Source organism: Mixophyes fleayi, chromosome 2, assembly GCF_038048845.1.
Source record: "Mixophyes fleayi isolate aMixFle1 chromosome 2, aMixFle1.hap1, whole genome shotgun sequence".
NCBI classification, from domain to species: Eukaryota; Metazoa; Chordata; class Amphibia; order Anura; family Limnodynastidae; genus Mixophyes; species Mixophyes fleayi.
In genome coordinates, this window is record NC_134403.1 from 309938936 (window position 1) to 309953410 (window position 14475).

The window sequence follows — 14475 nt, forward strand, 5'->3', positions numbered from 1 at the left end:
TTTTAGTACATTACAGAATACACCTATAGTGACGTATAGTATTGGACTATAGTATGAATACGAGGTTTGACATCCCAATGTGCTGAGTGATTGTCATGTATATTAACTGCATGTTATATAAAGTGAATAATAATTTGGTTTGTCACAATCTGTTTATTTCATGCATTGATAAAGGAAGACAGTTTAATATCCTCCAATGTTGTTTATTCTAACAGACTACTTTAAGACAAAGTTACCATATATCATGTAAGTGTGTGTAATAAGAGTTTTGTACAGTATATACAAGTCACACACTTGTGTTCTCAGCATGCTTATTTAATCCCATACTACAAAGTGCAAGTTTATAATACAACATTCCACATATTAATACATAAGTATTAAACTATCTCCTACATTCCAGGTTTGAAGACTGAGTGGATTTTCAAATGACTTTAAAGTGAAGCAATACTTGTCCAACTATATAGTAGCAAATGAATTGAGCTTCTAGACCCAGATTAGGTGAGGAGCTGGAGAACCCTCACTTTCAAATTACACCTAGGAATCAAATGTGTTTCTGTTCTGACGAATACTGAGAGCTACAGAAAGTAAGTCACAGGCTCGTTGAGGAGTAGGTCATTAATAACTTTATTGTCTTATAGGAATTGCAGAAATGTGGCATAATAATATACAGATAGATATTTCTCATCTGTTATGCAATGTTCTCAATTATAAAGTGCTGCAGAGTATGCCGTCACTTAATAAATAAATGTAGATAACAATGTATTCATAGACATATGTCTCAATGTATAAGAACTATACGTTACTCATTTAACGATAATTTTCCTACAAGATCGGTATGTAGAGTGCAGTTATTTTCATTCACATTCAACACTGTACCTTAAACATTGCAGCCTGGGGTTCTCCTAGCTCGTGGAATGGGGGCCTTCCTGTTGCCATTTCAATAATCGTACAGCCAAGAGACCAGATATCAGCCGGGGCCCCATATCCTCTGGGCCCCTTATCAATGATCTCCGGAGCCATGTATTGCAATGTCCCTACAAATAAAGAGACAGATCATGTTAACATACACAAAAATCTACAAATAAAAAAGAGACACACAAAGAGAAGAGATATATTGAATCTTATGTGTTTTTTTCTTTAAATCACCAATTCCATGAAAAATGAGGTGCGTTTTTTAACAGAAAGGCTATAAGAAGAATCCGTTGGTAATCGTTAATATGATTACCACCATTACGACACCCACTTTTCCTACAAATAAAAACCGAAAGAGTTAAAAAGCGATGGCAATATAAATAGACTTACCCTTAAAGCGACTCTGAAGATCACCGATGAGGGAAAATGCTGACCGCAACTGACCGCTGTCCGGCACTTCTGTTTCCTGTCAATGCGACTTCTATTCCTCTGAATTTAAAGCGCCAATGTCGGGTTAAGTGTTTAAACATTTAACCTATGGGAGCCCGACATTGCCGCTTTAAATTCAGAGGAATAGAAGTAGCAATGACAGGAAACAGAAGTGCCGGACAGCTCTTCAGTCAACATCAGTTGCAGTCAGCATTTTCCCTCATCGGAGATCTTCAGAGTCGCTTTAAGGGTAAGTCTATTATTTATATTGCCATCGCTTTTTAACTCTTTCGGTTTTTATTTGTAGGGAAAGTGGGTGTCGGGTTTTTCAGAACAAAAAAAAACGTACCCAACCCGAATAATGTTGGTATTTACCATTTTCCCTTGTTTGGTCAGGCTGCTATTAATGGATTTATAATTATGTTCAGTGTCATGGACTACAAACACAGTCACATGGTCCATGATGCAGTGAGAAGAGACTTTGGAACGCCCTTCTGAGATCTGCGACATCCTCGTTCCTATTCCCTCCTCTGCATCACATGACATGCTGAGAGATGTGAGCCTGTGTCTATGTAGCAGACTGACTGTGTCTATGTTTGCCCCCCAAAGAGATTTTGAAAAGGAGATAATGATTTATAGAGGAGCAGCTAAGAAAAATGCATGTTACCAAGGATTACATATCTCATAGGGTAATCTGACTTTGCTTAGTAGATTCATTTTGCTAAAATATGTATATAATCTGCATTTGTAGCAGGAGTATATATAATGTATAATGCTGTTCCCTTAACAGGCTTAAAAGGGAACACGCTTTTCATTTCTGAAACTGGAATAAAACTGGCCATGGCCTGCTAATTAAAGCCTGTCAATAATAAGATTAGGGATCCAGTCCAAGGCACCCAGCAGTCTACTGGAAGAAGTCATTCCGCAGCTGTCACTTAGAAGCAGTGGTGTAGTAGTTTTCTCTTCCTAGTAAGAAGACTACTTTCAGTCATAGGTCCACACCAAAATGAGTGTTTACCTTATTTAGTAAGTGCATACTTAGCAACTTTACGGAGCTGTCTTCCGGGAGCCTGCCGGGGGAGGGGGGCATGAGGGGGGTGGGGCGCCAAAAATCGCGTCATTTTACATCGGGGTGGGGAGAATCGCAGCATTTTGGACCAAATTCTGCCCACTTCACTAGGAAGTGGGCAGAATTCGGGAGATTTTCACACTCCCGGGAGTCCGTGAGACTCTCCCAAAATGCGGGAGTCTCCAGGACATTCCGGGAGAGTTGGCAAGTATGAGTAAGTGCATACTGTAAAATGAAATTTAGGGGAAGTTTCAGCAGACATTCAAGTAGTTTAAAAAGAAAGCTGATCTCTGCTACTGTAACTTATATAGCAAAGTATTGCCTACAGGATAGAGGAGGGAGGAGCAAATGCAATAAGAACAGTTTTGTGTTTTCTTTGTTTTTAAAGTGTCAGTGTCCTAAAGAGAGCCTTTATACCCCCTGGTCTCAGTGTCACCCACATGGATGAATCATAAATGTAGTTTACTCCAGCATATAAAAACAGGTTTGTTTCCAGACACCAGACACTGGCAGTCACATGGTAGAGATCAATCACAAAGTACAAATGAAGACAAAATGGTAATTGACTAATCAGAGTAATCAGATCAACATTGATTTTTGGTAAACATAGAAACATATTAATCAGACTCTTACCAGTAAAAGTCTCAGTGCAGGGGTTTACTCCAGCAAGTCTCTTTGAGGTCCCAAAATCTGATATTTTCACTACTCCACTGTATGTATTCACTAAAACATTATCACCCTAGAGAAACGATATGATGACTAAATATTACACCATAATTAGACAAATGTGTGCAGTGAGGCACTGTGTTTTTAACAGCTCTCAAAATGTAGGCATGAGAATAGTGTCAAGTGAAACTATGCATCAAAATAATGCCGCAACTATAATGTATTCTATTGACAACGGTTTTCTAAAACATACCATTTAAAACATAGCATGCTAGTATATATAAATATCAATCAAGAATGAAGCAGAACACTATATTTAAGAAATATCTTAGTTAACAATGCTATTGTGTAATGTTAGCAAATAAAACTAACAGTGTAGCATGTAACTTTTTAATTGAATTTTGCAAATCCCTTTAATTTTCTATTTGTTTCCAATGCTGTTGTCTCTCTTCTCTGTCTGATGATTTTACTGGTTCATAATTCCGTCCTGTTCTTACAAACAATCCATCGACGCAAAGGAGCATAGGTGGACTTAGAGTGCTGGGACATATATGATAATGTATGATACAGATAATTATAGCTGGGAGGTTCTTTCTTCATGGAGGATGCAACAGAGAATTATGTTGGCAGCTCAGAGCCAAGGATTATCATTATTGCTGATTACACTACCTTAGGTCTGTTCACAGATAGGGCATGGCTTAGCACAAAATATTTAACAGGTGTGACGCAGAATAAATCCCACCCTTCCCGAGATACAATCCGTCTGATGGTGTAATTATCTCCAATGAATATCCCTGCCTGTCCACGTCCATTGTAATTCACTGCACTATGCTACAGGTTCCATATTCCTAATTATGCAGATTACAATGACTAATTATTACAGCTATATAAATGATATTGTCTGTACTTAACATCTGCACAGTAGATGGTAAATAATGATTAGACACACAGAGCTAACAGCTTGCCTTATGTGGCTTACAGAATAACTCTGTACAAATAGTTGCATAACCTTTTTCCTGTCACAAGATGCCTCAAAGCCATTTTTAATGAATTTTGAAAAATGCTACATCAGATCAGGGTCAGCAAAACGGAGTATTTGTAATTGGGGAGATTCTGCCAGCTAAGCAAGTCAGACTCTCCTTTAAATGTTTTGCATATTTTCCTCAATACATTTTGATCTGCCTTTATTGCACCCTTTACAGGGCCATCTTATCCATTGGGCACGATGGGCAGCTGCCCGGGGGCCCCACAGGCAAGGGGGCCCCATAGGCACGGCTCTTAAAGAGAATAAATAATCCTGCAAAAGAAAAAACCTGCAAAAAACACCTTCAAGGGTCACTGAGCAGGTACATCTATCTATCTCTATCTCTATATATCTATATCTATATCTGTATACATCTATATATCTATATCTATATCTAGGGGCCCTGGTGCACTGCTTTGCCCGGGGGCCATTAATGTTGTTAAGATGGCCCTGACCCTTTATACAACAGTTAGTTTTTGGCATGCTGCACCTCACTGCTGCAAGTTTACACTTATCAGCATGAGAAATACACAGAAAACAGTAAGTACAGTGCAGAGTAATTAGGACTGGAATAAACAGACCCCTATACTGTACATCCCCAGTCTGTGCATGTCAAAAGTATGTAATACATGCAAAATATGTGTGGAATTTTGTTGGTTTTTCCACACAAATGATATTCATAGTAATTATCTGTAACAAGACGACGGAAATTACAAACTGAACAATGATAAATGGTTTCATTCACTCTCTAATCACTGTATGCATCTAGCTTCAGAGACAAACTTCACAAACAGTTACATATGTTTACATTATTTCCTGTGATTTATTTATACAAACCTGTCATAATCCCATCATCAGTTTAATGCCAGTTAGATTGCAATCTGTTTAAATACGGCTTTTAGAATCATTTTAACACAACCCATCATCATCAGCAGCAGCATTTATTTATTTAGTGCCACAAATTCGTAGCACTGTACAGAGAACTCATTCACATCAGTCCCTGCCCCATTGGAGCTTACAGTCTAAATTCCCTAACAGACAGACAGACAGACAGAGGGAGACTAGGGTCAATCTGATAGCAGCCAATCAACCTACCAGTATGTTTTTGGAGTGTGGGAGGAAACCGGAGCACCCGGAGGAAACCCACGCAAACACAGGGAGAACATACAAACTCCACACAGATAAGGCCATGGTCGGGAATTGAACTCATGACCCCAGTGGTGTGAGGCAGAAGTGCTAATCACTTAGCCACCGTGCTGCCCTTTTGATGGATTTAGCTATTCTCTTTCAAAATTGTAAAAATTGTCAAAGTTTTGTCAGGCAGTGGCTTATTAATCCTGCTGCTCGAGGCATCAACTGGAATGGCTCACTTACATCCTATGCAAAAACTAGAAAACACATTTGAATACAAGTACTGTACTCGCTAATAAAAGACAAATATAACCACTTTAATCGCTATTATATTTACAGACTTTGTGCCTTGTTTTTAACTTAATTCCCAACATTTTGCTGCCCCTAAATCCTGCTACCTGAAGACATCTACCCCAAGATGCCTCAATACTGGGATTTGTAGTGTCACCGTAATGTGGCAATGTCTGCTTTACATGAAAGTTAGGCTGGGTACAAACTACGGTGTCTTCAGGCAATTATAGGGCAAATCAGCCGATAAACGACTCTTCAGCCCAATAATTTATTAGTGTGTACACTTAGATGATGAACAATAGTCACTCCGAACAGCGACCATCGTTTGTTTTTATTGTTTAGTAGGACTATATATCTCATTCAGCTATGGAACGACGTCGTTCCAATGCTGCAGTGTATATGCACTCACGATCAGGATCTCCATAGAGTTTACAGAGTCCTGATCTTTTCAGCTGACGGTTGACAGTTGAAGAGCACAGATCTGAGGGAAAATCTTTTAAAACGTGTATAGTGTGTATGCTTGAATCAGCATGCTGATCGGGCCTTTTTTTTTAGTAGATACCAAAATCGTTGTAGATAACACAGTGGTCTGAAAATTCTGTAGTGTGTACCCATCCTTAAGCTAGGTACACACTACAGAATTTTCCACCAACTTTTTATGCCAATCGATTTTACATGCGAACGATGGTCCAATCGCTCGGTCCATGGACTGCATACACACTAGCCTTGTTTAGGACGATAAAGGGAAAAGCGGACGTCCCTTTAGCGACTTTTTACATCCATGTTGTCGTGAGCAATGACTAATTTCGTACTCCCTGTTGTGGATCGGTCGGAAGTTTATACACACTACACAGCGGAAACGAGATTGGAACGAAAATATTAAACGGTACGACCAACCAAATGAGGCGACAATCGTACATTTGGGCAGACTTTTGACCATCGTGTCACTACACACACACTGGCCCGACTTTTGAACGAGCGGTCGTATGTCGGCTGATTGAGCCGATTATTGGACGAAAACTGTGTAGTGTGTACCCAGCTTTACTCAGTCCTGGAATTTCCAGAGAAAAGTAAAAAAAATGTCTTTACATGCCTATGGAACAAGAGATGACCACTGGCAGAATTGAGGTGTGAATATGGTTAGACATTATGGGCTCTATGTACTAATGTACCTACAGCCTCAATGTTTTTGGCAAACAGCAGCGGCATATGTAGTATTTAAGGGCTACATATCGCTAAGGACTGCTAATAAAATGGACAGAGGTGGTGGAGGATTTAGGTGCAGGAAGAACAGAAGGGAGCGGCGCAACAAGCCACGTGATAATTATATCATTACAATGTGTGTGTGTGTGTGAGCCCATGTTTACCCCGAAGGCGTCTGATTGCAAATATGGAGTAAATACTAGAAATGCTCTGCTCTTTCCTCCACATTTGCCTTAGGTCCTTATGTAACTGCTGAACCTGGATGTCATAATGCAGAAAATAATTCTCATATTAAGTCAAAATACAAAAGTATAACAATAAATTTATATTTTATGGAAAGACAGTTAATATATTACCTTTATATCTCGGTGTACGATCTGATTCTCATGAAGATACTTCAACCCTTCCAAGATCTGCTTGGTGTAAAATTTAATGGTCGGTTCCTTCATAGGACCCCACTTGGACCTCAAAAGAACTGAAAGACTACCTGTTTACAGAGAGAGACTGTCAGTGCTCCGGGGAATACATAGACATGACATCATAACTTAGTTTTATCTTTATGTGCCAGACTTCAAAAGCAAGTTTATTGAGCTTGTAACCGAGACTTCATCCTGTGTGTGCACAAGCAATGAAGGTTTCTGGGCTGGGTCAGGGTTCTCATTTTCCCGGCAATTGTCTGAACAGTGCATTTATTCTGATCGCATGAGTGCATAGTTTAATACAAGTGAGTAGTACAGAAAGACATACCTTTACATTTAAAAAAAACCTATTTTAAAACATGACTTTGTAGTTGTTAGTAGTCTATTGGTATACTTACACTACTGTATTAGTAATATAGCCATATAGCACTAATTAGTTTTAATTAAAGGATATTCAAAGCTTTCATTCTGGATTAAGTATCCCCATATATCTTAAATTAAATGCTGTCAGTGTGTGTTGTATGATTAGTATTAATACCCAATGTACACTGGTGGAGGACGGAAGACAACATATTAAGACTGGAGTAAAGTTATTAGTGGTGTACCACAAGGATCAGTATTGGGGCCTTACATTTGTAATCCTTGTATTAACAACCTTGTAGGTGGCCTAGAAAGCAAGGTGTCTACTAAGTTTTGTAGGGTTATTAACACAGACAAGGATGACTACTTGCGACAGAAACTTGACAACCTGGACCGTGAAATGGCAAATTAAATTTAATGTACATAGATGTAGTGTTATGGTAATAACTAAGCTAATTACACCACAAATAGAATACAATGTGGGGGGCTGACATATAAAAGGACTAGGTAATACAAGTTTATAGAATGCTGAGTAGTAGCATACAGTGCCAGGCATGTTAATAGTTAGATTCATCTTAATTATGGGGTACGGTTTGGATACCTCACTGTGAAAAGGAAATAGAGGCTCTCAAAGGGGGTTTAAAGGGTTGCAACCACCTGACAACTAAAGGTGAATGGGACCCGCCCTCTACATGCAGCCAAAATTGTAAAGAAGGAGCCACTGCAGTGTGATGAAGTCACAATCACGCAGCCCTTGGCAACAAGCACAATACCTCCAATAAGCACTAAACCCCCTGTCCCTGTTTAAATTTTGCCTGCTGATCTAGTATGATAGAAAAGGGGGCGGGGCTACAAGACCAGATCTCACCCTCACCCAGCTTCAAAATAAACAGGGGCTTGTTAATTTGAAAGAAGGGAGTCCTCGCCTTCAAACAAGGGTTCTCCTGTCTAGTTATTACTAACACACTGTACACATGTACATTGCAAACGGGAAGAGTATTATTATTATTATTTAAGTAAGTGGCCAGTTTACTATTTAAAACAGGTACACGCAAACCTTTCAATGTCTCTGTATAGTCCCATGTGTGTCCCCACCAGCGTGTATTGTTTGTGATAGGTATCCCTCCAGGAAGTGGTCACATGACGGACGTCTCTATGAGACTCAAACCTCCCAACCTGCTCTGTGATACTGACGCGTTTCACCCTGCGAAGGTGGAGTTTTTTAAAGAACTACCAACAGTCCCATTTAAAATGTACATGTGTTTAATCCGCTTAAATAAAACCCGGGTCTTTGAGGATATACTCATTCACTTGTGACTGCAGCTATCAATGTAATCCCTGTCCTAGGTTTAGTAAGAAACCCAATGGAAACGATTTGTAAGCTTTAAGCCATCGCTAACTGGATTTAGCCCTTTACCACGGACTGTGGAAGCTTTAATACATATGTTCAACTTTTACAATTACATATGCTCAAAATCTGGGACTTCATATATGTGGATCTTCAGAATATATCAATGAGACTATGATTGAAAGGATTTCTCCTCCCTGCAGCTGCTATATGAACTTTCATAGATTTTAGATTAAATGTGGTTTGTTATTGTGACCTTAGAGGTGAGATGATTTATTTTATGACTTTATGAGAGGCTTGAATTGCGAGCCATGTCTTTTTACCCTTACTATTTATAGAACTTATTTATAGTACTATTTATGTAAAATAATATTACAGTATTTACTTGAGATAAACGATATACATCAAGTCAGAAATTAAGGATAGACATATTAGAAAATAAATATTGCACATGTCACATACAAACAATAACATACTTCAGCCTATGTCTTTGGAAAATGTCAGAAATGTGGGCAATGGTAATGTCATCAGGAAAATCTTGAATAACATCAAACAATAAAATCGTTGAGGATATATTTTCATATGGTTCTCATCAAAGTATATCTATGCTTGCGATGAATTCTGAAGTAACCCAAAGTCACAGGTCTTGAAAAATTTTTTACACACAGGTAAAATATATCATATATATCATATCATATATATCATATCATATATCATATGTATATCATATATAATATATATCATATACATATATCATATATATCATATCATATCATATATATCATATCAATATATATATATATATATATATATATATATATATATATATATATATATATATATATATATATATATATATATATATTCAGAATATCATTTATATCAGCTTCAATATGTCATTTAGGGCTCATACCCACTGGTATGTCTATCAAACAAACCTCCAGGGACTTGCTCCATAAAGATTTTGATGTACCCATCTTCTGATACTGAGCCTAAATACTGAACTATGTTGCGGTGTTTGAGATACTTATGAAGAGCAATCTCTTCATGAAGAGGTTGGGAATATCTGTATAATGAAATAAAATATGTTTTTACAACCAAGTTAGTTAATCAACTTTTAATCCATATCCATAATAGGACGCTAAAACACAATTATTAAAATATTTGCACATCTTACATTTTCATGTTTCAGCTGTTGGAGTGTGAACAAAAACAAAGCTGTTATTTAATATTTAACAATGATTTATGATCTGTCAGCCTGTATCTATTTAAGAAGATGGCAGAAGATACAATCTCTGGGAGAGACTGAATTAAGGTCTGTGCACAGAGGTGCTTTTGATATTCATCTGTGTTGTATTCTATTTTTGGACAGGTGGGAGTCTACATTAACCCTTTGTTCATACTGCAACCGCCTATAAAATGGGATGAAAGATGGGAGCATCGAGTCCACCCGTGTGAACAATCCCTTAGTGGAAATATTCTATAATGACAGAGGCCTAGACCAGGGTGCTCTCTACAGGTGAGTTCATGGGATGACAGTTAAGATGTTTTTAGGTTAGAATTGTTCATACAAGCTATGCTTCCAGCAGCAGACACTTGTTGCTCAGGTAAAGCAGCAATCATGCACAGCATTGACTTTAATAGCAACTTAAGTACCTTTTAAGCATACATTTAATGCATTTCTTATCTGTCCTCCTATAAATCATTTTCTACTTTTCAAAATCTCTCTGGAATGTAGGGCTGCCAGCCGGGCCGCTGGTGGGCTCTCCAGCGCCCTCCTTGGCCTTCACTGCGCAGGGGGAAGCCATTCACTGCAATCGCACCGATACTATACATTTGCTGATATCCACTTTATTTAGAGCTGGGACTTGGAACAAGGGGACCGTCACCCATGGATTGGCTAGCAGGATGTCCTGGTAAGTATAGACAAGTATGGCTGCCAGCAGGGCTGGTGCTGGGATTTCCAGCGTCCCCCCTGCCCTTCACTTAGCATGTGCAAGAGAAGTCCTTCACTGCGCATGTTGGGTAAAGCCTCTCACTACACATGCCGATAGTCTACTTTATTCGATATCCACTCTATTTAGAGTGAGAACTCAGAATAAGGGGGGGAGTCAGCTGTGGATGACAATGGATACGTCACCTATTGGCAAGTTCGCAAGGTGCCTTGCTAAACACGGCGCCCTCTTGCAGTGCTTACCGGGCTTACAGTGTCCCGCCAGACTCGCAACTCTCAGCATGTAATGTGATGGAAGAGGGGCGAGAAGAAGAGGGAGGATTATACAGTGCACAAAGTAGATTGAGCTCAGAGGTGCATTTCAAAACTTCTCTGCCCACTACATTATGTGACTGTGGTTGCCATGGTAGTCACATGGCACTGCGCTTTGTTTGCAGAATTAGAACACATTAATTGCAGCCTGAAAAAACATACCAAAAATGGTAATTACCAACATTTTTCTTACAGTCTTCCAATGTGATTTATGTTAAAAAAACAAGCCTAATTTTTTCATGGGTTTGCCGCTTTAAAGGATTCAGTCTATATAGGACTCACCTACTGTCTCTCTCTGGTATCTCCTTGATTGCTATACGGACCTGATTGCTCAGATCTCGGCCTGCGTACACCACTCCATAGGTACCTTTACCTAAGATTACTCTGTCCCCATTTTCATCATAGTCATATTCATACTGAAAATGACAAATACAAACACATATTACATATGCTTTAATAAATATAAGATACAAGTTAACCCGTGCATGATACTCATGCATTCTAGTCAAATCAAGCTACTTAAGGTGTTAAAAAGGTTCTTGTCATGCATTTGGGGCTAGGCCAGGCCTCCTCAGGGGAAGAGCGTTACTTCCCGACGTAAGCGCCCTTTTTTAACGTGGTTTTGTCCACATGTCACCACCTCATCATTCTTCTCCATCACCTCATCCTTCATCTTCATCGCCACATCCTTAATCTCCATCGTCTTACTGTTCTAAAACCTCTCGATACACGTTTCTGCTAAAAACCTTATCGCTGTGCTCAATCAGTCTTCCTTGAAGGGCAGTATTCATAACCTGCACTTTCACATCACTGCTTCTCCGTACTCGTGAAAATGCGACATACAATTGTCCATGACCAAACACAGGCTCTGGTAAATAAATACCCACACGGTCAAAAGTTTGAGCCCTCAACTGGTAAATGTAGCCTTTACTACCCCTCCCACGGGGGGAAGGGGGGATGATGGAAGTTAACTGACTTCACTATTATAATTTTTTTGTCAAATAATGTCAGTATATCAAATTTCAGGTCAATTGGATGAGCCCTTTCTGAGAAAAAAGTTTTTCCCACACACACACTAACACACGCCGCTAGGCTTATATATATTAGATAATCAAATTGAAATACAGCTTAATCATGCACATATACATTAACCTATATCACAAATCATTGTGTTGGCCCATACTGATTTACTAAATTACGCAAGCCACTTTTTACACACATTACTACATTAGGCATTTCCATATCAATATATGTTTAACCCCATTATAATTCAATGACATTATATTTTTTAGAAGGGCATTACATGTTTTATACATAAATTATTTATTTCTTTTTCCCGAAGCTCTGAAAACATTAGCCATTGTTATATGATTAGATGTTGATTTAAACACTGAAGAAAAAAATGTTCAAAAAAAAATAACCATCACCCCAAACAAACAGAAACCTGTGTTTCCCATTTCCAGAATCTCCATAGTACCTGATGTAATCAGCCTACCTCAGCCAGTAATAGTCAGGGACTGACACCCTGGAGAACTTTGGAATATGAGCACTGCAAGTGTAACAAGAATTCTCATTGGTTGTCATGACAGACTGACCAATCAGCGTTCTGGGTACAATTGCACTGTTCACTGTATTCATTCAATGTTCTCCATGGGCTAGATTTACTAAACTGCGGGTTTGGAAAAGTGGAGATGTTGCCTATAGCAACCAATCAGATTCTAGCTTTCATTTATTTAGTGCATTCTACAAATTGACAGCTAGAATCTGACTGGTTGCTATAGGCAAAATCTCCACTTTTTCAAACCCGCAGTTTAGTAAATATACCCCCAAGTGTGGATCGCTAGAGAGCTGACTAAGAAAGGGTTTAGTATAAGAATTTCAATGGTCCTGGATATTGAAACCCCACAGTTATGCTAGTAGGGGGTAGGGGTAGTTACAAAAAACAATATTTTACTTTTAATTTTAAAATGTCTTATTAGTAAGTGCTGTATAGTCAAAGTACAAGTTGTGAAAACATGCATAGAATACATATATTACTATCTATAAACCTATAAACAAACAAATAAAAGGATAATGACATAAATACAAATGCTCTTGAAGAGACCATATTGTATATAAAACAGGTATATTACCTCTAATGTATCTCCATCTGCCTCTCCCTCCAGCTCTACGGTGCTCCCTACAACATCTGTGATAATCTCTTTAACAAGAGTACAAAACCTGTTTATTGCAAAAATATGTGTTAAATGCACAGCCGGAAAAAAAACGATAGAACAATACTGTATGCTGCTAAAAGTCATTTAATATGACATAAAATATCTAAATATGGAAATATAGCTACATTAAACCCTTAAGCATTTGGTGAGAGGAAACAATCTTTGTTGCTTCTCAGTTAAGTGGCTTGGAGCTTGACAATTAATGGCTAAGTGTTGGTTGAGTGCATAAGAAGTACGACGCCAAAGGAAATACACAACCCAGTACCCATTAAGATTACAACTATGCTTCAAAGTATGTTTCTTTCCATTTACAAGGGTTTTCTGTTGCACTTGTGATGTGTTCTATCTGTAATCCATTCAGAACCAAGGTATTGCCTGTCACCAGGACAATATTGGTCTTTAAACACGCAACTTGATTTACATAAAATGCTATAGTCATGCAAGCATGTACAATTAATTGCCTTATTAATATTGCAACAACTGTCTTTAGTTATTTTCTACAAAGAACACTACTTGTGCAATTTTTATTTGCATGATGTCTGACTGTCACATAACTGTAAACTAACTGAAAAAAACACAATACAAATAAAAAGTGAACGAATGCAAACCTCCATATGATCACATAGCAGGTACTTCTATAGACTAAACAAGGCTCCTAATAACTGTAGGGTACTATTAATTAACAGGGTATATACAAACATCCTTTCTCCTCTAGGTGTACATACGTCTCTATGAAAAGTTCCATGGGAAAAGTCAGCAGTGTTTGTGTTGCTATTGTCACAACATTGCTGACTGTGATTTGAAGCTTCTGACACTGATGAGAAAAACACTGTCACCTAGTCCTCTTTCCTTATAAAGTGCGGCTTTCTCATGCATACTGCCAAGAGCACTGCACTAATAGCCATGTTTCTTGTACTGTTCATATGTATGTATGTATGACACCAATTACACAACATTTAAATGCATGTTGCTATTGCAAAGCTTTGTGATTGTAAACACTACTGTCCACAAGTAATATCTTTGGAATGAAGTATAGAATCTACAGAATGATCCCATATTAATATATAGCAAAACACCCAGCACTTCTATCAATCATTTTACTTTGAAGTGGAGCATATCTGAAACAATCAATGGTTAATAA

General features: G+C 38.3%; 1 protein-coding gene across 1 annotated transcript in view; it reads right to left on the reverse strand.

The window, feature by feature from the left end:
• MAP3K15 (mitogen-activated protein kinase kinase kinase 15) overlaps window positions 1-14475 on the reverse strand; it is a 122741-nt gene that overhangs the window by 26243 nt on the left and 82023 nt on the right. Inside the window, 6 exon segments of the mRNA XM_075196539.1 lie at window positions 877-1034; window positions 3044-3149; window positions 7082-7212; window positions 9791-9918; window positions 11401-11534; window positions 13251-13338. Coding sequence (XP_075052640.1) covers window positions 877-1034; window positions 3044-3149; window positions 7082-7212; window positions 9791-9918; window positions 11401-11534; window positions 13251-13338 — 745 coding nt within the window.